Source organism: Pinus tabuliformis, chromosome 9 (genome assembly GCF_031772625.1).
Source record: "Pinus tabuliformis cultivar Carrire ecotype Pingquan chromosome 9, CPIR1, whole genome shotgun sequence".
NCBI lineage: Eukaryota > Viridiplantae > Streptophyta > Pinopsida > Pinales > Pinaceae > Pinus > Pinus tabuliformis.
Window position 1 is genome coordinate 1573710804 of NC_142307.1, and position 27058 is coordinate 1573737861.

The 27058-nt window shown below is 35.8% G+C and overlaps 1 protein-coding gene across 1 annotated transcript; it reads right to left on the reverse strand.

Annotated features, from left to right (window-relative positions):
• Positions 1-1070: 1070 nt before the first annotated feature.
• LOC149154681 (alpha carbonic anhydrase 7-like) lies at positions 1071-20157 on the reverse strand. The gene is made up of 8 exons (XM_089444200.1): positions 20001-20157; positions 19491-19617; positions 2139-2304; positions 1947-2053; positions 1752-1854; positions 1493-1660; positions 1288-1393; positions 1071-1078 (listed from the first exon to the last, which is right to left on the reverse strand). The coding sequence occupies exons 1-8, from the start codon at positions 20155-20157 to the stop codon at positions 1071-1073; spliced, it is 942 nt and encodes a 313-aa protein (XP_089300326.1).
• Positions 20158-27058: the final 6901 nt, after the last annotated feature.

Genomic DNA, 27058 nt, shown 5'->3' on the forward strand with positions numbered 1-27058 from the left:
GTTATTTGATATTCTTTTGATAATCCATAGCAAGCTCAAGAAAATGTGCAAAAGGAATTTGTGTCTTCCACATAATCTACATGTAACACTAGATAGTCCTCACTGATAAAGGCTAATATATCCATGTAAGAAAATATAAGTTATTCTAATTATTAGAGATAGGGTTTTGAGACTAGAAATTTGAAATAACAAAAAAATCTTTTAATAGTTATTAAAGCTTTGATTATAACTACAATTATAAAACTCCATGGCCATCAGATCTATAGGCACTAATCTAGGTATAAATCTTGGCACTCTACCAAAAGATACATGCACGATATCTTCATTGAAAGCCATAAAATCAATGACTATAAATAAACCATATCATCACTTTCAATCTTGAATTTTAATGTTATTTGTTTTAACATAAATACTTTTCTTTAAGAGAAACTCATCTTTTCAATTCATCTTTTCAAATATTAACTTATAAATGTTGCCATCTTCTTTTTTCTTTTAAAAAATTGCAAAATAAAAATTAAATTAAATTAAAACATTCTCTTACCAAAATAAAATAAAATAAAATACTCTCGTACCAATGGTTAAATATTTTAGAATTTAAAACACTGCTAGATAATTTAGGTCGACTAGATTATATAAAAATATTTAAAGTAAAACACCATACAACGCTATTTTCATATAAAAAATACACTTAACTTATAAAGATAATACACTTACTTGGCGTTTAAAGATGAATGACCACTCAATAACCCAAGTTTCAAATATAATACTCTTCCACACGTCATAAAAAGGACTTATCTTAAGCTTCATATTTATTTATAAGTAATATGAAGATGATAATCATAACAACCTCCCATATACCTAATCTACCTTATTTAATAAAACTATTACATGTACTATATATTAACTATACTTTGTCATGCTTTCTTAATTTAAGAAATAGTTATGCTATATAAGGCACAACATTATTCCTATAAAGGTACAACATTTTTCCAATTCAAGAAGAAATCCATTCTTGACTGTAAATGCCAACAACTCTTCCATTTAAGGATTGGATAGGTCTAGCATTTTGATCATAACCCTGCAAAATACAATAAATTGAATATTAATTCACTTCAATTTATAGAATATATATATTTTTAATTAAACATCATACTATATTTATCTAAAATAACATAAATGCATAATTTTAAACTTACTATTCTAAAACAATAAATATGTGAAATAATAAATCTGTGTAAACATTAATAAATCCGAGCTTTAGTGATAACGCAAACTATAATATTATACAGTTAATTGTATTTCGCCATAAATTAACAAGAAGCGAGTACCCAGTACTTCCATCCTGGACAGCTGCTTGCAGGGCCCTCACTTGGTCTTCCGACACTGTCTTTATCTGCACATAGATTAGTCAAAAAGTCTCAGGTCACAGGGTCGATACCCATGAACGCACATTTGTGTTTCGGCGATAACGAGAAGGGGAACATAGAAATACCTCGTCAATCACGGTCCAAATGACTCCCTCGGTGCAAGCAGGGGTGGTGAGAGATCCCATGTACCTGTAATATCTACTGCCATCGAATTTTATGTCATTCGGATTCACCGGACCAAGGGGTTCCACTGGCGGTTCCATATGCGCAATGGCGTGGATCGCATCCATTAACTGTTCGTTATACCCCCAACATAGTCAGCACAATATAATCGCTTCATAATTATATATATAGAGAGAGTGAAATGAGATTTCACAAATATACCTGCGACAGGAAAGGGTCAGACGGGCCATCCCTGTAAATGATTCCAATCACGGCAATTTCGTTGTTCTCCGCTTGGTGCACCAGATGGATTTCTAGTGGATGCCTGTAATTTCAATGCAAAACTGTGAGCAACGCCTAAATAGCAGAGTATAATTTAGTGTAGCAAAGATGGAAAAGAGGGTTTTGAGATTGTACTGCTCTCCATTTATGGTGTGCTCCGCCGGGTGGTGCCAATGGCATTGATACAGTGTGAAGCTTTTCCCTTGTATCTCAAGATTACAGGCGCCTTCAGCCCAGTTCACCTGATGCAACACAGCCATAGGAGTAAGAGGGAATCGAACCCGAAACCTTTCTGCAGAAGCTTTAAAAAAAGGTTGCATTACTCACCATGATGTCGTGACCCCTGTTCACAAGGATTGCATTTTCAGGGTAATAGTTTCTGTGGAGCGTGTCGAGGTCTGGAGATAATATGGCGTTTCTATTCACCACATCGATGGGAGACTGCTCCGTCCCATTCTTGTCAAAAGCCAGGGAAGAAGAACAGCCAGAACAACTGGCAGGGAAAAAGCAATGAAAATATCTTCAAGAGTGACATAAAAGCATGGGAAAAAACAGTAAAGCAACTCCACTGATATTTGGAAAAAGCAGTCACACTTCAAATCAATGGTTGAAAGTGTCTCACCTAATCCAACGGAGGAGGGTAAAAGTGTTGACAATTGTTGATGCATAGGAAGGCCTATCAGCCTAACAAAAAGAAAGGACTATTGCGTGCTAAACAACTTTGTATGATGGTCTCCACAAGGCGAGATATATATAGATGTTTGATGTAAATTTGTGAATTAATTAGATGTCAGGACAAGTCGTAAGAGCCAACAATCAATCAGTGTACGTGCTGATTGGAATCGAAGTTACGGATAATAATTGGCTGCTATGCTTGTTGAAAAACATTCCCTCTATTAATTGGAGCACAGGAATGTAATGGTGAGAACCCTATATCGCTTCAATTACTTTCCTTCTTAGGCAAACGCAATATCGCTTTAATTACTTCCCTTTTTACAGAAAAATATAATAAGTACCTGGCCTAGGCATAAATCTCTTCGTAGGAAAAACGCGAACATGACGAGACAGTGGCCATATGATCACTTGACTTTTGATATATATATATATATACCAACCTCGCACGATACATAGGACGCAATATCGACAGTACCTGGCCTAGGCATAAATCTCTTCGTGAACATGACGAGACAGTGGCCATATGATCACTTGACTTTTGATATATATATATATATACCAACCTCGGAAGGTAAGCACTTGGTTGGTATATAGGTACGAGGGAGCTGATTTTTATCATTTCTCTCAAAGTGGCAAAGATGCTGTTACAACGGACCTGTAAGGAAAAGTTTTTTGGGTCTAATTTCAAACTTTTTATCATTTCCTTTTAGCGGTAAAGATTCTTATAACTCAGATATATACCAGGAAGAGTTTAGTTTTATAATTTTCTAATTTAATAGCTCTTTGTTTATTTCTAACGACATTTAAGTTAATACAATTTGAAAATATGATTTTATAATTTTTAATTCTGTTTATTTGGGATTGGTAAAGGTGAGTTTATTTTAAATAAGAAATAATAATATTTTAATTTTTATAAAATATATACTATTGAATTTCAAAGAGATTTGATGTCTTTTAATACTTAATAAATCTCAAGTTCATATTAGTTTATGGTGATTTTTTATATATTACACATTTTTTTTTTCTTGGTTATGATACAAAATGTTTTAATTATATAAAAAAAATTACTTTCAAATAATTTATTCTTCTATATGAGATTCATACAAAACTTGCATAGATACATATTAACTCTAAATGTATCAAGTTCAAATTTCTTAATATGCAAATTTCTTATTGAATGCATACATAACTTGCATAGATACATATTAACTCTAAATGTACCAAGTTGAAATCTCTTAATCTGCAAATCTTTTTTTAATGCACATTCAAATATTTGATTCCTTTTACAAGTTGACAAATCTAAATGTAAGATAAATATATCTCTATATATATAACATGTTTATTATTTTAGTGTAATATGTATGGTATTAAATTTCTTTCTATTTTAGAAAAAGAGTTTATTGTCAATATTAAGTTTTTATATATTTATTAATTAAATTTAAATATTAATATATATTTATAAAATATGTTTGTTTTTTCTAATTCGATTTTTTAATGTAATATGTATGGTACTAATTCTCCCTCTTTCTTAGAAAAAGAAGAATTTATTGTAAATATTAAGTTCTTATATATTTATTAATTAAATTTAAATATTAGTTTATGAAATATAATAGTTATGATTATGAATCATTATTTTAATTGATATAGTGAAATGAATTTAAATTCAATGGAGATATTTTCCTCCATTGAATTTGGCATCAAGGAATTGCCTGATCACATTAAGAATGTCATTAGGCAAGATTGTTCTGTGATTTTAAGGAATGCTATGCCACCTAAAAGCAATATTAGCAAGGCGGAGTTCAAAGCCCTGAAATATTTAAACAATAACCCTGAGGTTGTTGTTCTTAAAGTTGATAAAGGAGGAGGGGTGGTGATCTTGGACAACGATGATTACAAGAAGAAAATGTTAGATCACCTTTGCAACAGTGGGAACTATAGCAAGCTTAATAAGAACCCCATTAAAAAGGTTTCAAAAGCTGTTGCAGAGGCTATTATGTGTAATAAATCTATAAGCTCAATTAGTCACAAGCTTATAGAAAGTAACCCTCTCACGCCTAGGATCTATGGGCTTCCTAAGATTCATAAGGAAGGGGTCCCCCTTAGACCTATTGTCAATACCATAGGTGGGCCTACGTATCTCCTGGCTAAGTATTTAGCTCAGAATCTTAAACCCTTAATAGGTAAGTCTAGTTCCTTTGTTAAAGATTCTTTCTCCTTTGTTAATGAGTTGAAGGATATTAAGTTTGATCTTGATGATTTTATGGTTAGTTTTGATATTGTTTCTCTTTACACTAACATCTCGATTAAAGAAGCTATTGAAGTTATCAACTGCATAACGAATCTGGATTTTTCTAAGCTTGTAGAGATTTGCCTGACCTCAACCTTATTCAGTTTCGAAGGTGAATTCTATGATTAGACATGCAGAGTAGCGATGGGTTCTCCCCTCTCCTATGGTTGGCAACCTTTTTATGGAAGACTTTGAATCCACGACTTTAGCTTCTGCTCGGTTTAAACCAAAATTGTGGAAGAGATTTGTTGATGATACCTTCAACCTATGTCCCCATGGTAGGGAAAAGTTAACTTCTTTCTTTGAGCATCTTAATAATTAGTCTGATTCCATTAAATTCACCATGGAATGTAAGGTTAATGGAAGCTTACCCTTTCTTAATGTTCTCATCTCAAGGAAAGATGATTGTTCATTCTCCCACCAGGTGTTTTGTAAGAAAATCCATAGTGAGCAGTATCTCCATGCTAAATCTGATCACTTTCCAGCCAATAAACTAGGTGTTCTCAATACTCTAGCTATTAGTGCTATTCGAGTTTCAAATGAAGACCATATGATAGATGAGAAAAGCCATCTCTTTAATGTCTTCAAGAAGAATGGTTATAATAAGTTGCAAGGTTTCAGAGCCTTTTTAAAAGCTAGTTAGGGACCTAAAACTAAAAAAGAGGTTGGGGTGGCCTCCAATGTCCAGCTTCTCTTTATCCAAGGCAAAACTGAAAAGATTGCTAGAATCCTTAAGAAGAAAAAGATTGGCTTCACCTTTAGACCTTTTAAAACCATTCGTAGCTCTTTAAGATCTGTCAAAGACCCTATTGATCCAAAATGCATGAAACATGTTTATTTAATTCTATGTTCTTTTGGAACCCCCTACATCGGAGAGACTGGTAGTTCCATTTCACAAAGGATTCACGAACACGGAGCGGACCTTAGACATTGTATGACCCACTCTTCTGCTCTAGCCGAACATGTTGAATTAACGAAGAACGATATTTTCTTAGATGATTCTAAGGTCCTCGCAAGGGTTGATCAATTCCATCACCAAAGATTAAGAGAAGTCATTGAAATCAAAAACATGAGTAAAACTCTTAATACGGATGATGGATGGAAGTTAAGTAGCCCATGGATTGCTTCTCTTTGTTATTTCCCTCTTTACTTTCCTTCTTCTATCTTGAATTTTTTTATTTTTTTATCCTAAAAAATATATTAGAATATTAAAAAAAGTCAAATAATATATATAGATATATGTTGTTTCTTAGAAAAATAATAGTATATATATATATATATATATATATATATATATATATATATATATATATAATAACTAAATTAAATTAAAATTCAAAATTAACTAATTTGATTTTGGTCCTTTGAAGTTCATAAAAAAAATGAAATATTTAACCATTGGGAATTTACTGTTGCATCTCTGGGATTTATATATTTTGGTCAATTGATTTGGCTCCTCATCCTCGTCGTCACCATGAACCTAGATCTAAATTAGAAACACGTAGATCATTTGTTCTCTATGTGATTTCTTCAAAAAATATCTAAATACTATATCATGAATCATAGAAGCATAAAATCTGAAATTATTATTTATATTTATATATATTTCACGTTGGAATATTTTTATTTCTAATAATATATTAATTAAATTTATTAAATTTTTATATATTTAATAATAATAATTTGAAATATTTAATATATTTTAGATTTAAATAATAAATCATAATTATATTGTGGTATAATTATATTGACAACCATTTTATGATTATAAAAAAATAATATTAATATAACTAATCTTTTATATATTATTATCTTAAAGAATATAAGTTTGTATATTTAATTTATCAAGATAATTCATATTATATTTTCTTTGTCGTATTTATTTAATGTCGTATTTATTTTATGTATTTCTATTATAAATTAATTTTATTTTTTATAATTATTAATATTTAAATTAAATTATTTAAATAATTTCTTTTAATTTCTTTTTAAGTTAACTAACTTTTATTAATTTTTCAAAATAGTAAAGTAGATATGCTTGAATTCCTCATTCTTCTTAGATTTATTGGGCACTCAACAACAAAATCCCCAAAGCACTGAAAACACAAGGAGAATAAAAATACAGCCCACTACTATTATAATCTTATAGGAAAGTATGCCTTTGATATAAGAAAGTATGGGTGCATGTCCAACACCAGGTAGATGTAGAGATGTAGAGGTCTAGAAACCCATATGATCAATGGAACTCCATATGATCAATTCTGACCCCGATCTAATGTTGCTACTCATTTGTCCGTCCGTCACTATCTGAGAAACCAACCTGAATTTATTTTTAAAATCTTATTAATTTATAAAATTATATGTTATATAATGTATTAATAATTACATTGCATTATAAAAATAATAAAAATTATATATTAACAATTTTTAAGTAAAATAATCAATAGTATATATTAATATTTTTTATATATATTTTGAATTATTTTAAATTAAATAATTTATTTAAAATTTATTATTAACATGTAAAATTATATAGTATACAATGTATTAATAATTATATTATTTTATAAAAAAAAAAAAAAAAAAAAAATATATATATATATATTTTGATATGGTTTAGTATAGTGTATAAATATATTTTAGTAAAACTTAATAATTATTATCGTTATATATTGATGTGTAACAACAATCAGTGAAAAATAAATAAAAAATAAATATGTAATTTATTTTTATTGGATTTGGTCCGTTATATATTGATGTGTAACATCATTTAGTGAAAAATAAATATGTCATTTATTTTTATTGGATTTGGTAAATTATACACTAAAATAAATATATATTTTACTTTTACGGTATAGATTTGGTAAAATACGGGCTAAGTGAAAAGCTTAGTATAAAATTTAGAAGACAATTATTCATTTCTTTAGAGATAGATAATCTTAGTTGCAACAAGGGAGCCAAAAGGGGCAGAGGAGAAAAAAACCTGAGGCAACCTTGAAGACTTGATACTTGGTTGGAGGAGGTCCAAGTGAGGAGAATGAAACTGCAACCTTGAGAACCTGCAACGGGACATTGTCGAAAGAAGGCACAACACTGTCACTTAGGGTATTCATGAGTTGGGTGGAGCTAGTGGAATCCCTAAGACAAACTTGTGAGTTTGTGAGTTCTTTGGCTGGACTTATACAGTCTTGATGCCTTTGAACAAACCTTCTTAGGTCTCTATCAAGCAACTAGACCTTGCTAGGTCTCTATCAAGCAATTGTTATGGGAATAACAAATTGGCTCTAGGGGAGGATTGGAATTAATTTTCATTCTCATTGGTTGGGAGGAGTCGTTTTCTCTTTTGTGAATTCCCTGAGAGCCTAACCCTAGCAAATAAGTACTTTGGTTGTTTTTGTTTCTCAAAACAAAGTTTTTATTGTAAATGTAAATGATAATAGTACATGATATCTTTATTTGCAAGTAGTGGTTTAATATAAAAAAAATTGAAGTAAGAGAGAAAAGTATTTAATTTTTGGTTTCAGAATATAGAATGCATTTTCTGTATTTCTTATATATATGGAGGTTTATGTAATTTTATATAAGGTCTGGTAATAAAAAAAAGGGAAATCCCTGCCTTGTAGAAAAAATTGTGACTGTGACTAATATAGATGAAAGTGAGTTATATATTTTTGAGTCATTGCTACTACAACATGATAAGTTAGTATTGGAATCAATTAGTTTCATTTCAACAAACAGAAGTTCTTTAATCAAATAGTCAGGTTTTCGATAATAATTTATACTTAAACACTACAGGAGGGTAGATGGCAGGTCCCGAAAGGAGATGAGGTCCCACCTACCCGGTGTAACGTTGGTAATAACTCTAATAAGTAATGAATCTAATCTAAAATATTTTTGAAGGGATTTATGTACTAGATAGAGGTGTTCGCGCGGATTGAATTCCATAACATCCTTAACTAAATAGATAAGTGAAATTCCCTTCTAGAACTTATGTAAATTCTGCAGACCTTGTGCTTTTATGTGACTGATATGAAATAATAATTTTCTTTTTGGAAGAAAATCGTTATATAGGTATATAATAAGGGATGGATAAGTATGAAATGTTTTATTGAAAAAATTGTTGACTGCTAATAATTATAGTGGGTTGATAAATTTGGGTGGATGTATCGAATAAATAATTTGGTTCCCTGCACTGTGAAGGATTCTATAATTTTGTAAGACATTTGAATAGAAATAAAAGTGGTTTTTACTTCATAGGAAGCTATAGGAAAACTTGATACTTGTACTCTTGAAGAATATTACTAAATTGTAATTGATGGAAGGCCAGATAAACACGAAGTATTTATGAGAGAATCTAACAAGGAGTATTCAAAGTATTCAAAGCTAGAAATATTATGATAACAATTTACAAACATGTTAGTTTTGAATCCACAAGTTCGAACGCGTGAACGGAAAAATCCTTGTTTTGAAGAATATAGGAAATTGAGTCTAGTGGGTCAAGACAAGTCCCAAAAAGAACTAAGTCCTGTCAGCCATGGATTGACTAAATAATTTAACAAAACAATGAAGTAAGTAAATAATAAATTTGTAACCGCCCCAGGTTAAAAATGCATGTAATAAAGTTAATAAAGGAAAAATAATACCAAGGTCATGGGACATGTATTCCAAGCTAAATGTTGGAAAAAACATCCTAGTGGGTGTCACTTTCACCTTATTATGGCTAAGGAAATTGGCAAAGAGACATTAATTGACATTTTATTTATGGAAATAAAGGAAATTAGGAGAAAAGGGAGATGAAAGGTCACAGATTTGTATGAGGAGGAAATTGAAGGAAAATAGAGGAAAATGAAGAAAATTAGAGGCCTCAATGATAAAAAGGCTATTGAGGATCAATTCATGGCTTTTGTTGGTTGAGGCTTTTCATCAGTGTTACCTTTTGTCAGTTTAGTGTTGCAGATCTCTCTCTATTCTCTCTCTCTTTCATACTCTTGCACACCTAAAGTATTCTTGGATCACTCTAGCGTGGGAGGAAGGAAGGCAAAGGAAGGAAAAGAAAGAAAAGGGAAGGAAAGATCAAGCAAGGAAGGCTTGGATCAAGTAGCTATAGTGGGATTACTTATATGTATCAAGTTCCATGTATGATTTCCTTGCTATTTTTTCATGCATGGTACATGCATGTGTGTATTTGGTTTTCTTGCTCTCATTGGCATGGGTTTTACCAAGTGTGATAGTGGTTTTTGGTCTTGCCTTGCCTTGTCTGGATAGGCATGGTGTGCAGGGGGTTTTTTACTTAGTTGAGATGGATTGTCAAATAGTTTCGAAACTGAGTGGGGTGGTCTCAGGAAATATCACAAGGCCTAGGAATCCCTTGATTGGTAATGGTGGGATACACGGTAAATCCTAGTTGTGAATACCCTTATTGGGGCTAATAATCCCTTGACCGGTAATGGTGGAATACATGATAAATCCAAGAGGTGAATACCCTTGTTGGGCATAGGAATCCCTTGACCGATAATGGTGGGATACACGGTAAAGCCTAGAGGGTGGAGACGGACAAATTCCTCATGGTTTAGGTGGAGAGATCCGAAGGCATCATGCTTCTTTAGGGCCTAGTGATCCCTTGACTCATACATGGTGGGAGTACAATAAAACCTATAGTGTATGTGTTAGAAAATTATATATTACAGAGAAATGGAACACATAAAATATTGCAGAAATATAAACCCAAAAAAACGCATAAAACAAGAGAGATACAAATATACGTGGTTCACCCAGTTTGGGCTATGTCCATGGAGAAACAACCAGTCCTTCCTTTTATATTATCCAGAAAACTGAAGAGATACAACCTACATTAGATCTGTTGTAACACCCTCTTCACTCTCAATCTCCTCTCTCTTTCTCACTCAGAATATAGATCTACATAGATGCAATACAATTCCCTCATATATAGTGAGGGGTTGCCTTCTAGGGCAAAAAACCCTAAATTAAACATAACTTCTACCGTTAGATCATTCGCCTAATGAACGGCCCAGATTGACTAGAAATTACTAAACTTTTACAAGGCAATTTTACATCTATTTTTAGCTTCAGGGGCACTGACCCCAAATCTCCGCCGGGGGATCGGTAGCCCCCAGACCCCCTAGCTGGGGGGGATTTACCCCCACGGACCCCTGCGAGGGGAACAAATCCCCCACGCGTGGAGGGGTGTACAGTCTTCCTGGGGTATACATCCGGCTGAAACCTTTGAATACAGAAGATAATCAGGCTCCACACCCAACAATCTCTCACTTGGAGATTGATTATAGCAACTCCACCGCTGCCTCATTTGCTAGACAATGACTCCACTTTGGACCTGGTTTTTTCTCATCTTCTTCATCAAGACCAATTGAAACTGAGCAGATTCTCAGTTTCTCCCTGGTTACAACTTTTGTTAACATATCTGCAGGATTCTGGCTAGTGTGTATCTTTTCCAACTTCAACTGTCCATCTTCCAATGCTGACCGTATGAAATGGTACTTGAGTTGTATATATTTAGCCTTGGAATGAAATGTGAAGTTCTTTGCAAGATGTATGGCACTCTGGCTATCACTGTATAACCTACCCAACTCCTACTTCTTGCCCAATTCATCCAGAAACCTTTGTAACCAAATCATTTCTTTACTAGCCTCTGTAGTAGCAACATACTCTGCTTCTGTTGTTGAAATTGCAACAACACTTTGGATTTTTGAAACCCAACTGACAGTTGTTCCACCTGCAGTAAACACATACCCTGTTGTGCTCCTCATGTTATCTCTATCACCTGCCAATCTGCATCAGCATGTCCTTGTAGAGCAATGTTTGAGCCACCAAAGCATAATGCTTGATTTGTGGTACCTCTCAAATACCTGAGAATCCACTTCACCACCATCCAATGTTCTTTTCCTGGATTGTTCATGTACCTGCTTACAACTCCCACTGCATGTGCAATGTCAGGCCTTGTGCAGACCATTGCATACATTAAGCTTCCAACTGTTGATGCATATGGAAATTTAGACATATGAGCCATTTCTTTCTAAGTCTTGGGACATGCCTCCTTACTTAATTTGAAATGGCTAGCTAAAGGTATGCTAACTGGTTTTGCGTTCTGCATATTAAACCTTTTCAACACCTTTTCTATGTACTCAATTTGAGACAATGTTAATATGCGATTCTTCCTATCTCTAGTTATTCTCATACCAAGGATTTGTTTTGCAGCACCCAAATCCGTCATTGCAAATGAGTTTGCCAATTTCATTTTGAGCACATTTATTTCCTGCATGTTAGGACCTACAACAAGCATGTCATCTACATACAATAACAATATAATATAGTTGTCATCATTTTTCCTTTTGAGATAAACATAATGATCAGAGTGACATCTTGTATAACCTTGTTCAGACATAAACCTATCAAATTTTAGATACCACTGCCTTGGAGCCTGTTTTAAGCCATACAAGCTCTTTTTCAACTTCCACACTAGTTTCTCCTTCCCTTCTACCTCATATCCTTGTGGCTGCTGCATATATATCTCTTCCTCCAAATCCCGATGGAGAATGGTTGTCTTTACATCTAACTGCTCAAGATGCAAATCTTCAACTGCTACTAGACTTAAAATAGTTCTGATTGAAGTCATTTTAACAACAGGAGAAAATATCTCATCAAAGTCTATACCCTTTTTCTGTGCAAACTCTTTCACCACAAGTCTAGCTTTATACCTTTCTCTACCTCCATCTTCTTCCTTTAGCCTGTAAACCCATTTATTCTGCAATGATGTTTTACCTGTAGGCAACCTGACTAAGTCCCAAGTCTGGTTATGTGCTAAGGCGTCCATCTCTTCTTTCATGGCTTGCTCCCACTTCTTCCTGGTTTCTACCTGCACTGCTTCTTCATAACATTCTGGTTCACCAGAATCAGTCAACAACACATAATATAATGAAGGAGAGTATCGTTTAGGGGGTCTACTTATCCTGGTAGATCTTCTAACACCACCTTCAAGTGTTTGAAGTTCTTGTTGTTGTTTTGGTTGTTGTTCTGGCCGTTGATCATTATGATTTTCAGGCACCATCACTTTTCCTATGATATCGTCATGCACTGTGTATTCTCTGTTTTCTTTTTCCTGTTTCTTTTCCTGCAACTGATTCTTATACAAGACCTTTTCATTGAATATTACATCTCTGCTCCTAATGATTTTGTGATTTTCATAATCATATAGGCGATAACCAAAATCATTAACACCATATCCAATAAAGGTACATTTCTTTGATTTTGCCTCAAGCTTTGTTCTATTTTCTTTGTTAATGTGGATAAAGGCTTCACAACCAAAAGTATTTAAAAATGAGTAGTTTACCTTTTTACCTATCCATGACTCCTCTGGAATACCACCATCCAAGGATCTTGAAGGCCCTCTGTTTATTAGATAAATAGTAGTATCTACAGTATCTGCCCAAAATTGTAAAGGCAATCTTGCATGCAATCTCATGCGCCTTGCACGCTCCATGATTGTCCTATTCATCCTTTCTGACACACCATTTTCTTGTGGTGTTCCTGGAACTATCTTCTCTCTACGAATTCCATTCTCTGAATAGTACCTATCAAACTCTTGGCTGCAATATTCACCTCCATTATCTGATTTGAGACACTTCAACCTTTTCCCTATCTCATTTTCAACCAAAGCTTTCCATTTCTTGAAAGTTTCAAATACATCAGATTTATTTTGAATACAATATATCCAGGTTTTTCTGGTTGTGTCATCAATAAAAGTAACATAATAATGAGAGCCACCAAAAGATGATACCTGAGCAGGTCCCCATACATCTGTATACACAAACTCTAATTTTTCGCTCTTCTTTTCTTTCCCAAATCTAAGGAATGTGACTCTCTTTTGTTTTCCATAAACACAATTCTCACAGAATTTTAATTCAACATGCTTCAAACCTGGCAACAAATTTCTTGAGTGAGGAATCTGCATCCCCTTCTCACTCATGTGCCCGAGCCTATGATGACACAATGCCGTCTCTTCTCCTATAGAGGTTAAAGCAATAACAGAATTAGAAATACCATTGCATAAATACAATGTACCAACCTTTTCTCCTTTCGCTATTACCAGGGATCCTTTAGTGACCTTCCAAGTTTTATCTGTGAAAGTACTTACGCAACCTTCACCTCCCAACTGCCCTGTTGAAATTAGATTTTTCTTCAGATCTGGAACATGCCTTACCTCCTTCAATAGCCATTGATTTCCATTCTGCTGTTTTATGAAAATTGTACCCATTCCAACGATTTTATAGGGTTTATCATCACCCAATCGAACCTGTCCAAAACCTCCTTGAACATACTCATGAAAATGTTTCTTATCAGGTGTGGCATGGAATGAGGCCCCTGAAATCTACCACCCAGGCATCAATAATATTTTCTAGTGAAAGAATCAAATCATCTTGCAACACATCACTTGTTACATTCGCTTCATGATTAGTTTCTTACTACGCGTCTCCTTCTTTTCCCTTCCGAGACTTGCAATCTTTCTTCAGGTGTCCTATCTTCCCACATTTCTAGCACACTATCCCCGATCTAGACTTGGATCTGCCTTTCCTTGATTTACTATGATATCCTATGCTCTTTTCTCTTTCCATTTTTCCTCCCCTAGACTCTGCACTCAAAGCATTTCCTAATGTCTCATTGGAGCTTTTCCATCGCATTTCCTTGCTAAGGATTGCACCGACAACATCATCAAACCTTAAAGTACTAGATCCAGAGACAGAGTTACTAATGGCCATAACTAAACCATTCCAACTTTCTGGCAATGAGCACAGAAATAACAGAGCCCTAACTTCATCATCAAAATTTACCCCTACAGAACTTAACTGACTTGTAACTGTATTAAAATCATTTAAATGATCTGCAACAGATCCACCTTCTGACATCTTCATATTAAATAAATGCTTCATAAGAAATACCTTATTTGAGACAGAGGTTTTTTCATATAGTTTGGCCAATGCTGACATTAAACCCTGTGTTGTCGTTTCCTTTGAAATATTAAACGCTACCGATGCCACTAGGCACAGCTGTATTGTTCCAAGTGCCATTCTGTCGAGAATATCCCAATTTGTGTTTGTCATACTCGTCAGCTTCTTTTTCTTTCCGCTCAAAGGTAGGTACAGATCTCTCTTATACATATAAACTTCTATCTGCATCTTCCATAGCCTGTAGTTTTGGCCATTGAATTTCTCGACCCTAAACCTACCATCTTCTGCCATTGCTCCCACTCGAACCAGGAACCCTTATCTCTTGCGAGTTTATTAGCCAAATAGACCTTCGGCTCTGATACCAGTTGTTAGAAAATATATACACGGAGCAATGGAACACATAAAATATTGCAGAAATATAAACATAGAAAACGCATAAAACAAGAGAGACACAGATATATGTGGCTCACCTAGTTTGGGCTACGTCCACGGAGAAAAAACCAGTCCTTCCTTTTATATTATCCAACAATCTGAAGAGATACAACCTACAACAGATACGCTATAACACCCTCTTCGCTCTCAATCTCCTCTCTCTTTCTCACTCAGAATATAGATCTACACAGGCGCAATACAATTCCCTCATATATAGTGAGGGGTTCCCTTCTAGGGAAAAAAAACCCTCAATTAAACATAACTTCTACCGTCAGATCATCCGCCTAATAAACGGCCCAGATTGACTAGAAATTACTAGACTTTTACAAGGCAATTTTACACCTATTTTTTGCTCCAGGGGACCGTTGGCCCCCGGACCCCCTAGCCAAGAGGGATTTACCCCCCCGAACCCCCACGGGGGGGACAAGTCCCCCCCGCACCGCCCCCCCCCCACGTGGAGGGGTGTACAGTCTTCCTGGGGTATACATCCGGTTGAAACCTTTGAATACAAAAGATAATCAGGCTCCACACCCAACAATATGTTTATTTTTTGTGCTTAGGAATCTCTTGGCAGGATACATGGTAAAGCTTGAGGAAGTCTTGATTGGTTTTGTTGTGAGTCCCACATTCATACTTGGAATATGGCACGGGGGTGATTAGCTGAAAGAAATATTTGATTCAGCCCAATCTATGGTCAGGTGGTACATGGAAGTCCCTAACATGGATGCATTTTGCATATGTTAATAAGAGCTCGTTTCCTCCTATTAGGGGTCTATCTCAGCAAAAAGAAAGCTAACTTAGGGGTTGGGCACCTGGAGCGGTTGGTTAGTCACTAGGGGTCATGTAGCTCCTGAGAAAGATAAATTTGGTTTTCGATGTGTCGATTCCACTTAATTAACTGTACATGGGGAGTAGAGTCATATCACAATAACCATTCATCACATGTTTACCCCTATGGATTGGTTAGTTTAGGTAAATGTGTAAGGAAGGTGGTTACATAGTGGTATCAAAGCATGGTTCAACTCTTTGACTAGATGCACGGAATGTGGTTGTCATGCACACATGTAGGTTCTATATGTGCTTGTTATGTATGCATAGTGGTGGTCAATGTTACAATTGTGTTTTCATATAGAAGTTGATGATTTTGTTGTTGGAATTTGTTTGTCATGAATGCATGTTGGTTGCATATGCATTTGTTATGCATGTCAGTGTCTATATGTTTTTGTTAAACACACATGGATAGCAAGACAATATGAAAGATAAATCAGTGAATTTATTTTTTTATTAACATAAGATACACATTTATAGTACAATAGGTGACTCTTGGGTTTCAGATCCCAAGGTCTCTTGGACTGCTTTTGTCCATTCGAATTCCACGCTAACCCTTTAGGATTAGGTGTCCAACATTCCCCCCCTTAATCCAAAGGGTTATGTATGAGTCCAAGAAGAGAGCTGTAATACAACATGTGCAAAAAATGCATGGCAGCACTAGGCTGAATGTGCTCTATGAAATGTTGGTAAAAAAGGGCGGTGGTTTAAGGATGAACACCAACACTGGAACGCTTAGTGCAGTTCTCGGAACTCTTCCAAAACTGGCAAGAAACTGAAGTTTTCTGCTAGAGGAAGTGATCCTATTGCTTTAAAGAGGGAAACCTTCAACCATGAAAGGGAGGTCTCACCCCGCATAAAAGGTAAAACTTCAACCTGAAAAGGGAAGTCTCAACCTGTGATGGTTTAAGGATAACCAACAACTCTGGAATGCTTAATGCAATTCCTGGAACTCTTCCAAAACTGGCAAGAAGCTGGTGTCTTCTGCTAGAGGAAGTGTTCTCAATCTGTGATGGTTTAAGGATGACCAACAACTCTGGAACTCTTCCAAAACTGGCAAGAAGCTGGAGTCTTCTGCTAGAGGAAGTGTTCTCAATCTGTGTTCACGGGCATCTTTGTCTCTGGCTGCAACTCTGAAACTGGTGTGGCAGGTTGTAGCTCAGGCTCGCTTGATGTGACTTTGAAGCTTGTAGATGACCATCATTTCCCCCCCTGTCAGATACAAGGTGAGAAGATGGAGAAAACTCAACTGCAAGACTGTTTAATACTCTGGAACAAGTTCTGACATGTGTTTGGAATATCTTCTTGGCTGTTGATGCCCATTGCCAAGAAGCGATCCATCCAAGATGAATCTTTGTTCTTGCAGGACGTTTGTTTCTGAAGCATCTGTGTGAAGAATGGTTGGTTTTATGACAGTGCTCACATGGATGAAGATCAAAACAGTGATCTTTCAGATGGCCAACTCTATCACAATGTTGGCATTTCACGATCTGTTGTTTTTGTTGTTGCTGTGGAAGAGGGGTAGAATCTGGAACAGTTGAAGCTGAACTGTCATAAGGAGCAGGTGAACTGTCATTAATGAAACCAGCACTCTGAAACTGAATGGGCTTGGCATAGTCTGGAATATGAAAGGACAATTCCTTGTCATATCCAAGACCAGTTCTGTGCTTGTTGTGGACAAGCTGTTCCCAAGCTCTGATGATGGGCTTGGGAAGTGCAGACTGAACCTCTGCATCTGCATGTAACTTTGCTGCTTTATCTGAACGAACTATAACATTATTGACTTGCTGTTGGAGTCTGCTTCATTGTTCTGAACAGAAACAGGTTCAGAATGATGACTCCACTGGTGTAATTCTTCCTGCTGTAGCTTTGTTTCAAGCTGCAAAAACTCAATATTCTCATGTGCAGTTTGCAGAGAGGTTTGGATGTCAAAGAGAGTTTCTTTGTTAACTTTGACCATCTCATCAACAGTGGAATGAATTAGGATATTCAATAACTTTAATGCATCTTCAAGTCTGGCCATTTTTCTTCAATGTCACTTAAAAAAACACAACTGAGGCAACAGCAACAGAAAAATAATATTGTACTCTTACTACAAGATATTGTAAGGGCTTATCAAGTGGCAACAATGTCGCGAAAATGGTTGATGGAGCAGGACCTGAGTAAGCTGGATGTTACCAAGTTAAACTACAATAAACATTTCTCGTCAAGCTACAATAAACATTGGTACAATTGGGCACATGGTAAATCAACAGTCCACAGTTCGTTTCAAGAATGAACTGGAGCATAACATCACCAATGCAAAAAATATATAAATGTGAAGATGAGCGCTATCCTCAACTTCAAACTTCAGAGCATCTAGCTGCTATGGAAATCATGCAAAATCTCTACAAGAAACTGCTCCAAAATCTCTACAAGAAACTGCAAAAAAATGACTTCCAAAAATGTCTTCAAAAATGCTTCAAATTCACTTCACAATGCTGATCACTTCTTCACGAATCACTTCACTCAGAGGTTGTTTCAAATTGTTCCATGGACAACACCAAATCTGCTTCGAGGTGGCTTCAATACTGCTCTTAAAATCTGCTTCAGCATGTGCCAAGTCATAAAAAATTTGACTTACAAATCATCTATCAGCGTTAACTCTAGTTATACTGCATTCACCATTCAACAATACAACTGCAACGAGGCACATCCATTTGTCTATAAGCGAAAGCTTGTGCATAGTATCAAATTAAACAGACATGCATGTAGATAGCCAAATTGAATTCTGCGATAGAATTTCATCCAAAAAACTCAAATCCAGAGAAATGACAATGATAATGCTTCCACGGGACCTCCGGACGCTGGTCATCCCTCCAACTGTTCCAACCAGTTGGTCCAATGAACACCAGATCAAAAATCCAATTAAAGCCAATGGAGTGTTGGCTTATTGGTGGGTCAACAGACTGTTAAGCCGTCCAGGGGTTTCTATTCTTACTGTGGTATGTCCCACTGCATATCACGAGTTTCAAGGGGACAAGACCATGTGTAGCTTCCAAGATATTTTAAAGGAAAACGAAACCCTTCCGATCTGGCACCAAAGTCAAAATAAGTACACTATTTGCAATGCAGGTGCAAGCAGGCTCCAAGCGCGTCTTTGTCAAAACACTTTAAAGAAAATTCTTAAACCCATTTCAATCCAAAGAGGCGCCCAATGATTATCATGCAATCACCTCTAACCAGCAGCAGAGACAGGAAGACGTAATTCATACATCATAGCAAATCTCTGTAAGACAAACTCATATAAATCTTTAAATTATTTTTGGTGATTGTGGGTTCGTGTCCCACCGGGCGTGCCAATGTGGAAGCATTCGGATCAAAACCAACTTCATCTGTTATATCAACAAAGCTCAAACCCACCGACAGAACACGGGTCTCCTCAACAAAGGAAATTACAAGAAATGAATGATAAGAATCTTGGTGCTTTCATTCTACCGTGAAGTAGCAGTGATGGACAGGCTCCGGGATGACCCAACGCCTTGAAGGCGCCTGCCCTTAGAACGTACTGGTGGTATGCAACAGCGGCCGCAGCTCCAATGAGGGGACTGACCCAGTATATCCACTGCTATACACGCATTAACTCAAATACAAACCGGTGCCATTTCAAATGATTCTTAAAGAGCCTTCACGACCCATGCCACAACAAGCACGCGCAGTAGGTGGATGAAAACGAAGCGTAACCACAGTTCAAAAAACGCAGCGTTTTCACACCACAGTCTTTACAAAAAACGCAGCGATACAAATATATGCCTTCTCCACAGCACAGAGATACAAATAGCATTATAGCTCAGAGCAGAATGCTGATTTTTTTTTTTCTATAGCAAATTTAATCTTGTCAGATATGTAACGTAAAGATGAATTGGGCACAGAAATTTTCTTTGGACAGAACACTGAAATGATGCAGACTCTTAAGAAGGAAGAGGGTAACCGCAATTAAGATTTTACATTTCAGTTCCCCATAGATACAAATTGTAATTGTAACATATGACTCATAAGATTTCAAGGGCATAGTCAACTTGTTCGAAAGTAAAGACACAGTATTCACAGCATATACGGCCTTCAAAAACTTGTCAACAGCATTCACGGTGTTTTTAACTCTCATATGTAAAACAACGATGCATCACAACATACGAACAGTTGTGCATTCTCAGATCACAGCATTCCAGGTCGTGGGCCGCAATAGTTTGTAACGCCTAGACCTAGTCTCCACACCGGTTTTCAAACACGCCAAAACAAAAGAACGCAGAACGGACATTCATACGTGCCAGGGAGCGAGAACCACTCGAGGACTGAGGATGACAGGAATTTGGCAGAAATAAAAAACGCAGTCTTCATTATAATAATGGAAAATGCGTTGGCATATGGACAGATACCAGAGCAGAGAGCGTATGCAGCGCTGGTGCGCCAGGGAGCAGAGGTGTGTCAGAAAAAGAGTCTTTAGGCAGCGTGAATTTCACTCAGTAGTGTTTCAGGCAGCGTTACCGTTTCAGCTCTGACATCATTTGGTATGCAGCTTCAGAAGAGCAGGGCGCAGGTACAGCGCAGGGATGGCAGAATTAATGGAGCGTTACAGAAGACTAGGCCAGCTCTAGTCAGCACTATTCAAGGCAACTCAGACCAGTTGCTCAGGGAAAACAGGCCACTCATCATGGCTCTGATACCATGTTAAACACACATGGATAGCAAGACAATATGAAAGATAAATCAGTGAATTTATTTTTTTATTAACATAAGATACACATTTATAGTACAATAGGTGACTCTTGGGTTTCAGATCCCAAGGTCTCTTGGATTGCTTTTGTCCATTCGAATTCCACACTAACCCTTTAGGATTAGGTGTCCAACAGTTTTTATACATGTAAGTGTATATATGTTGTTATGCATGCATTGTCATGGTTATGTTTAAGCGTGCATGGTAGGTTAGGCATGCATCGTGGTGGTCATTATGTAGTTTTTGTCATCATGATGCTAATGTATTGGATGAGATAGAGCAGGAGAAGTAGATTACTAGAGTGAGGTTGCAGCACTAGACCTCAGGGTAAGAGCAGATCATCATATTGGTTTTTATGTGGGGCATGTAGGTATCATGGTTAATGGTTGTTATAATAATTATGGTCATATGCATTCTTATCATTCTATTGTTGTTGTGGTTACATGCATGATAGATGCTAGTTGATCAGTGTGGTCATGTGCACATGCATCAGATAGTCAAGAATAATAATAACTTGTTGTTATGTGCATTATGGTTATATACATGATGATTACAGTCATTGCAACTAAGATCTTGATGTTATATGTACCATGCTAATCTCGATTGTCCTATACAAATGGTTAAGGTTATGGTATTCAGTTATGAGTCGATATACTTGTGATATTGTGTCATACTAATCTAAACTGACTTGTGCATATGTGATAGCCTCCCGTGAGATACATTGAGGTATGATTTTTATTATATTATATACTTAGTTTATCTAACATGGTATGTTTATAGGTTGTTTGAATGTTTCATTAATTACATGATATGAGTATGTGTCTATAAGATTGCATGAAGAAATGATATTGTTTTAAGATGATCGTGCTAACATAAAATGTGGAGATAGTTGATATGAACTTGAGTGTAAGTAGGTGATAGTTGTAGCATTATGTCTTATGACTGTTAGTTGAGTATGACATGGATGTTAGTCTTGGTAAAGGTTGATTTCAAATTAATAGACATAATGTCTTTATCTTTGGAACGTGTGACTTATATGTGTGAACAGTTGTAGGGAAACATGCTTGGTATTAGCATGACAAGGTAATAGTTGATTTGTTTATATAACTAACAATTGGGTGATGTGATAATAGATAATAAGACTCAGTTGCAGTAAGGTAAATGGTAAAAGAAAGGAATTGGGTGAGAATTCCTTTGACTATGTTTGGAAACTGCAGTTCCAAACGATTGAGTGTTTTACATGAATACAGGAAGTCTCCTTCACCTTCATTTCATTTAACATTATGTGGATATGTGCTATGTCCATGAACATGTATATGACATGTATAAAAATTGGTTTTCAATTTTGGTTGGATTTGTCAAGGAATTGGAATCCCTTAAGAGATCATATATATACACGTTCAGTTACAAGGCAACGTATTTAGAACATCAAGGTAAGGTAACTAGTACATTGTTATGTTTATTTATGCACTGACAGTTATGTGTTTATGGAAATATGATGCAGGGGATTGCATGGAAAAAGAGACTGCCATGAAATCTTGAAGAAGACTCGAGTTGAGCTGATGAAAAGAGATCTTGGGTATTGGCCAAAATCCCCTTTCTTGTAAAAATTTCGATCCTGGACCTGTGGGTTATGGCCCACAAGTCTCTTTGAAAGCATTCTAATATAACTTTTTAAATTACAACCGTGGATCTTCATTTAAATCGAACATCCATACATAGGATATAAACAATATAAAAACAATATATGTGTGAAGTCTTAAGACCCCACGCTACACATAACGCAATTATGTGGAAACCATGTAAAATCCGCTCCAATCCAAATCTCCTACCTCCCGATCCGATTCAATCGGAATCGGAAATCGGCATTCACAATAATCGGCAGTCGGACATTTCAATGCGATTGATTATCTCCGAACTCTCTAATCCCGATTCCACATTAATCAAACTTTATTTAAAATTTGCATCCACCGATATAATACCAATCGGTGATCGCGTTTGCAGTGTTATGATATTTCTCGGGTTCGATTTAACTTCGAACAAGCACTTATAACATTCATGCCCGAGATCTATTGCAAGGTGAACACCTCTCGGTTCAATCCGGCGTATCTCTGTTCAAGAACCTTCGGCTGTAGCGATTCAACATTACCCTAAACCGCATTATACACACGCAACTATAATTGATCGCCATATATAACAATTAAACAACATTTTTAGATCGGCATCGATCTTGTAAGTGATCGATGGTCGATCAAGCTTACAACCTAGGATTTGCTCAATTATAAACACACACAAGCGTATACAATACTAGAACATGTTTCATATATATACAGAACAAATTACATTCCAGGCTAAGGCATTTCAGCCTTAAAACCAAGCTCATAATCGACTACATTTTCCTCACTCTCAAAATGTCTATATATCACTCTCTATATTTCTATGTATCGCCTTTCTATCTCGGTTACATATATATATATATACACAAGAAATGTTAGATCGGAAAGATCCGATCCATATTTTTCTCCAACGAAAGCTCCATAATGCATGCACGTAGATAATATATCCATCAAATCCTCATTAAATCTATTTTTGAGCAGATTTTCCTCCCGTTTTCCAGCTTGACTGTCCACGTCTTCATCGCTCCACTTGGATTCTTCTTTAATTAAGAAAAGGGTCAGATGCTCCTGCATCATGAGCTTACCTTCAAAGCATTGGGAACCCATGGGGATTGATTCATGGTGTTTGTTGCCAGTTTTGTGCTTTTAGTCTTTTGTGATTTGTTTGCGCTTGAATTGTATTTTTTTATGTCTAGTGCATGGCCATCCTAATTTATTGTGGTGTCATATTGTAATCGCTATTTCATGGTTTTCTTCTTGTTTGTTTCTTATTCTTTCCTTGTATTCTTAAGGGTCCTAGGAATTGGTTGGGCAAAGGGGAATGTTAATGGAGCTTGAGAGAGTTGAATGCAACTCAACAAGTAATGTAAGACTTGAATGAAGCTCGGTGCATGTATAGGGGAAGCTAAATGCAATAGTATAACATCTAGTTGGATTTCTTGGGTCTATTGAGGTAAATGGATAGTGGTAGGATAGTGATGAGAAAGGTAATTAGGAAAGTTAAAGTAAATGGATTTGAGGCATCAAATTCCTTCACTAATTTGGGAACTATCGTTCTCAATGTTATGCATGTTTTGCATGGATAAATGGGGTTCTCTTAACCTTGACCTTATGATATCTAGTAATTATGTTGTGATCATGATTATGCTGATGTCTCTATATGTATACATGTATGTATGTATGTTGTTGTCTAACAAGATCGTCAGGGATCATGATTGTTTTATGCTAATGTTTATATGTATGTACATATGTGATTGTCTAACAAGGTCATTAGGGATCATGTTTGTGGAGGAATGATTGCGTATGCAAGTGAATGGAATTAAGATATTCTTGGTCTTATGAGGAATCTAGTGGGAAGAGTAGCCCTGACAAATCTATGAGCTCAGTATCATGTGGATATGAATTGATATTATGTGATTATACTATGTCTATGTTATATTAGGTAATGTTGAGGGGTACATCAACAGAATGAAAGAAGTGTGATCTACAGCATGCTGGGGCAAGCATGGATGGTGGAAAGACACTAGAAGCAAGGTTTCCTGGTAAAGACATTGTAGTATTTGGATGTTCAATACTACTAATGTGTATATGTTGTACATAGGGTACATTTTGTACCCATGATGTTCTATACATGTGGTGTTATGTATATATGGTGTTGTGCGCATGTTGGATATGTGGTGTTGTGTACAGATGGTGTTGTGCACATGTTGTGTTGAAGAATGTGTAACTAGGTTCAGTATTCATAATTATGAAATGTAATCTTGTATATATAAAATGAAAAAGGAATTATTATTATTATTGTTGTTGAGCTTGGGCTTCTTTCCTAAGGAATTTCTTTTATAGGTCAAGCACCCATTGAGTGCTTCTACGCTTTGTCCTAGGTATAGGAGTCATTGTCATATATGAAGGACCCTATGGGCACATTTTAAATTGTAAAAGAAAATTTACTTTGTCTTGAAATGTCAAAAATACCTCCAAGATCAAGTTGGCCTAATGAGTTGTCAAGTCGGCCTATATGAAGAGCGACGTCCACCCTTGAAGGAAGCCTATATATAAGAAGAACTCATCCTCCATTTGGATCATTAATTCACTCATATCTCATGGGAAGAAGGAAGCAACAGAAGGTCGAAAACGGAAATACGAAGAAGAGAAGGACAAGGAAGTTCAAAGTGTTTGGGTCTCTCTACATTCTTCTGACAGTGTGAAATGTGGGCAGTACTTTCTTCTGGGAAGCAGAATCTTTTGGGGCAACATAATCTTCTGCGGTAGTATGAAGTCTGAGCAACAGATTCTTCTGGAAGTGCGAAGTTAGGGTTTCTGCACTTGGGAATTCTACGGTTTGATTTTGGAAGCAAGAAGAGAAAGAAGGAAAGCGAAGGTCTCTAAGGGTTTCCTACTAGCCCTAGGAATAAAAGAAAGGTAAGCAAAGTCAAGAGAAGAGAAATTAGAGGGAGATTGAAGTCTCCTAGAGAAGAAGAAACAGTTGTTGGGCAACAAAATTTCAGATTTACTGGGAGGTCGAAGATATTACAGCTAGAGATCGAGTAAGACTTGATTTTAGAGGGTATTTGTCTGAGTCTAAGTCATGGTATTTGTCAATTAAAAGATCTAAAAGATAAGAATTTTTTTTTGGGTTTTCCCCTCAAGAGGAGGGGTTTTAACCCTGGCTTACAACCTATATACTGTGTCACATTTCTTACTGTTTTGGTAGATGTTTGATGTATTGCACATGGTAATAATAAAGATCAAAGCTAATAAGTAAAAGGGTAACACACATAGTTATCAAGTTAAGAGAATTAGCATATACATTTCCCTATTCAATTCTCAACATGGTATTAGAGCTTTGGTTCTCTAAGGGCATCATGAATATTTCCTCTACAATGAAGAAGGTTATCACGAACATTGCAAGCCATATCAAATGTATCAAAGAAGTATGGAATTTCATATTCTCTTCAAAGAAGGTATCACTCAAGGAAAGGGATGAAGGACTTTTCTCGTCTCTCTCTGGCACATTTCAAGATGTAGACATATAGGTGATTGATAGTGGTTCATCAAGGCACATGATTGGTCATTCCCACCAATCAAAGACCTTATCAAAACGAAAATTCACATATTATGTGGAACTTGGAGACAACAAGTGTTGATAAATGACAATAAGAAATTCCAGTTTAATTTGTCCTTGAATTAAACTGAGAATTAAAATCAAATTCTATTCTCATAGAAAATTGTAAATAATTAATTTAGTTTAATTAACTTAATTATCTTAGGAATTTTGAGTTGGAAGTCTTTCTATAGTCATGTATATGTTCTCCCTAAGTTTTAGGGGTCCATTATGAGTTTAAATTGAGTTGGAAATTAGATCCCTCAGCTTATTGAGTTAAGTTCAGTTAAATTAGTTCTAAATTGTTTTTGGAACTAATAGAGGACTAACACTCAGTTGGTGCACTAATTCATCCACTAGTGCTACTCCAGTTAACTAAATATTCCCTCGTGAGAAACTCATGCATGTTTGTTAGAGAAAGACCCAGTTGAGACTAGAGTGCAGGGATAGTGTACTACCAATGGTATTATTTACTAGAGTGTAAATATCATGCATGCATCAGAGATTGATCCTATGTTTGGATTGCACAATTTTGGAAGCATGAATTCCTTATATATATACGGACTATTCATCCTAGGAATTACGTAAGAGATTAGGGGCTTGGAGAGCTACAGAATTAGTTAAGTATTGGCCAAGAGCTAGCTTGTGAGCTGAGAGAGTTGAGCATACTTGTGCGAAATTGTTCTGGTGAGAACAAGATTTCTACCTTCACTCATATTTCTGATATATGCAATACAGATGGTAGGGTCTTGAGTAGTGGCTTCCGCAGATACGTATTTTGTTATGTGCCACTGATTTATCTTCTTCTTGTTCATATTGTTTTCATCAATCTATTGGATTTTGTTGGTTGAAAGTAGAAGTAGATTCTTATCCTGTGCTTTTGTAAATTGCATGAGCTTGTGAATCTACATGATTTTCTACATGGTATCGGAGCTAAGAACAGTATAGCAGAGGAGATTTCAAAGTTTTGAGTTTTGGATTATACGTGAAATTTGAATTTGCAATACATACTTCAGGATCGACAGATGGCGTTCTACGGTTTGTGGCTCGAGTATGCTTGGAAGGAAGCTCGAAT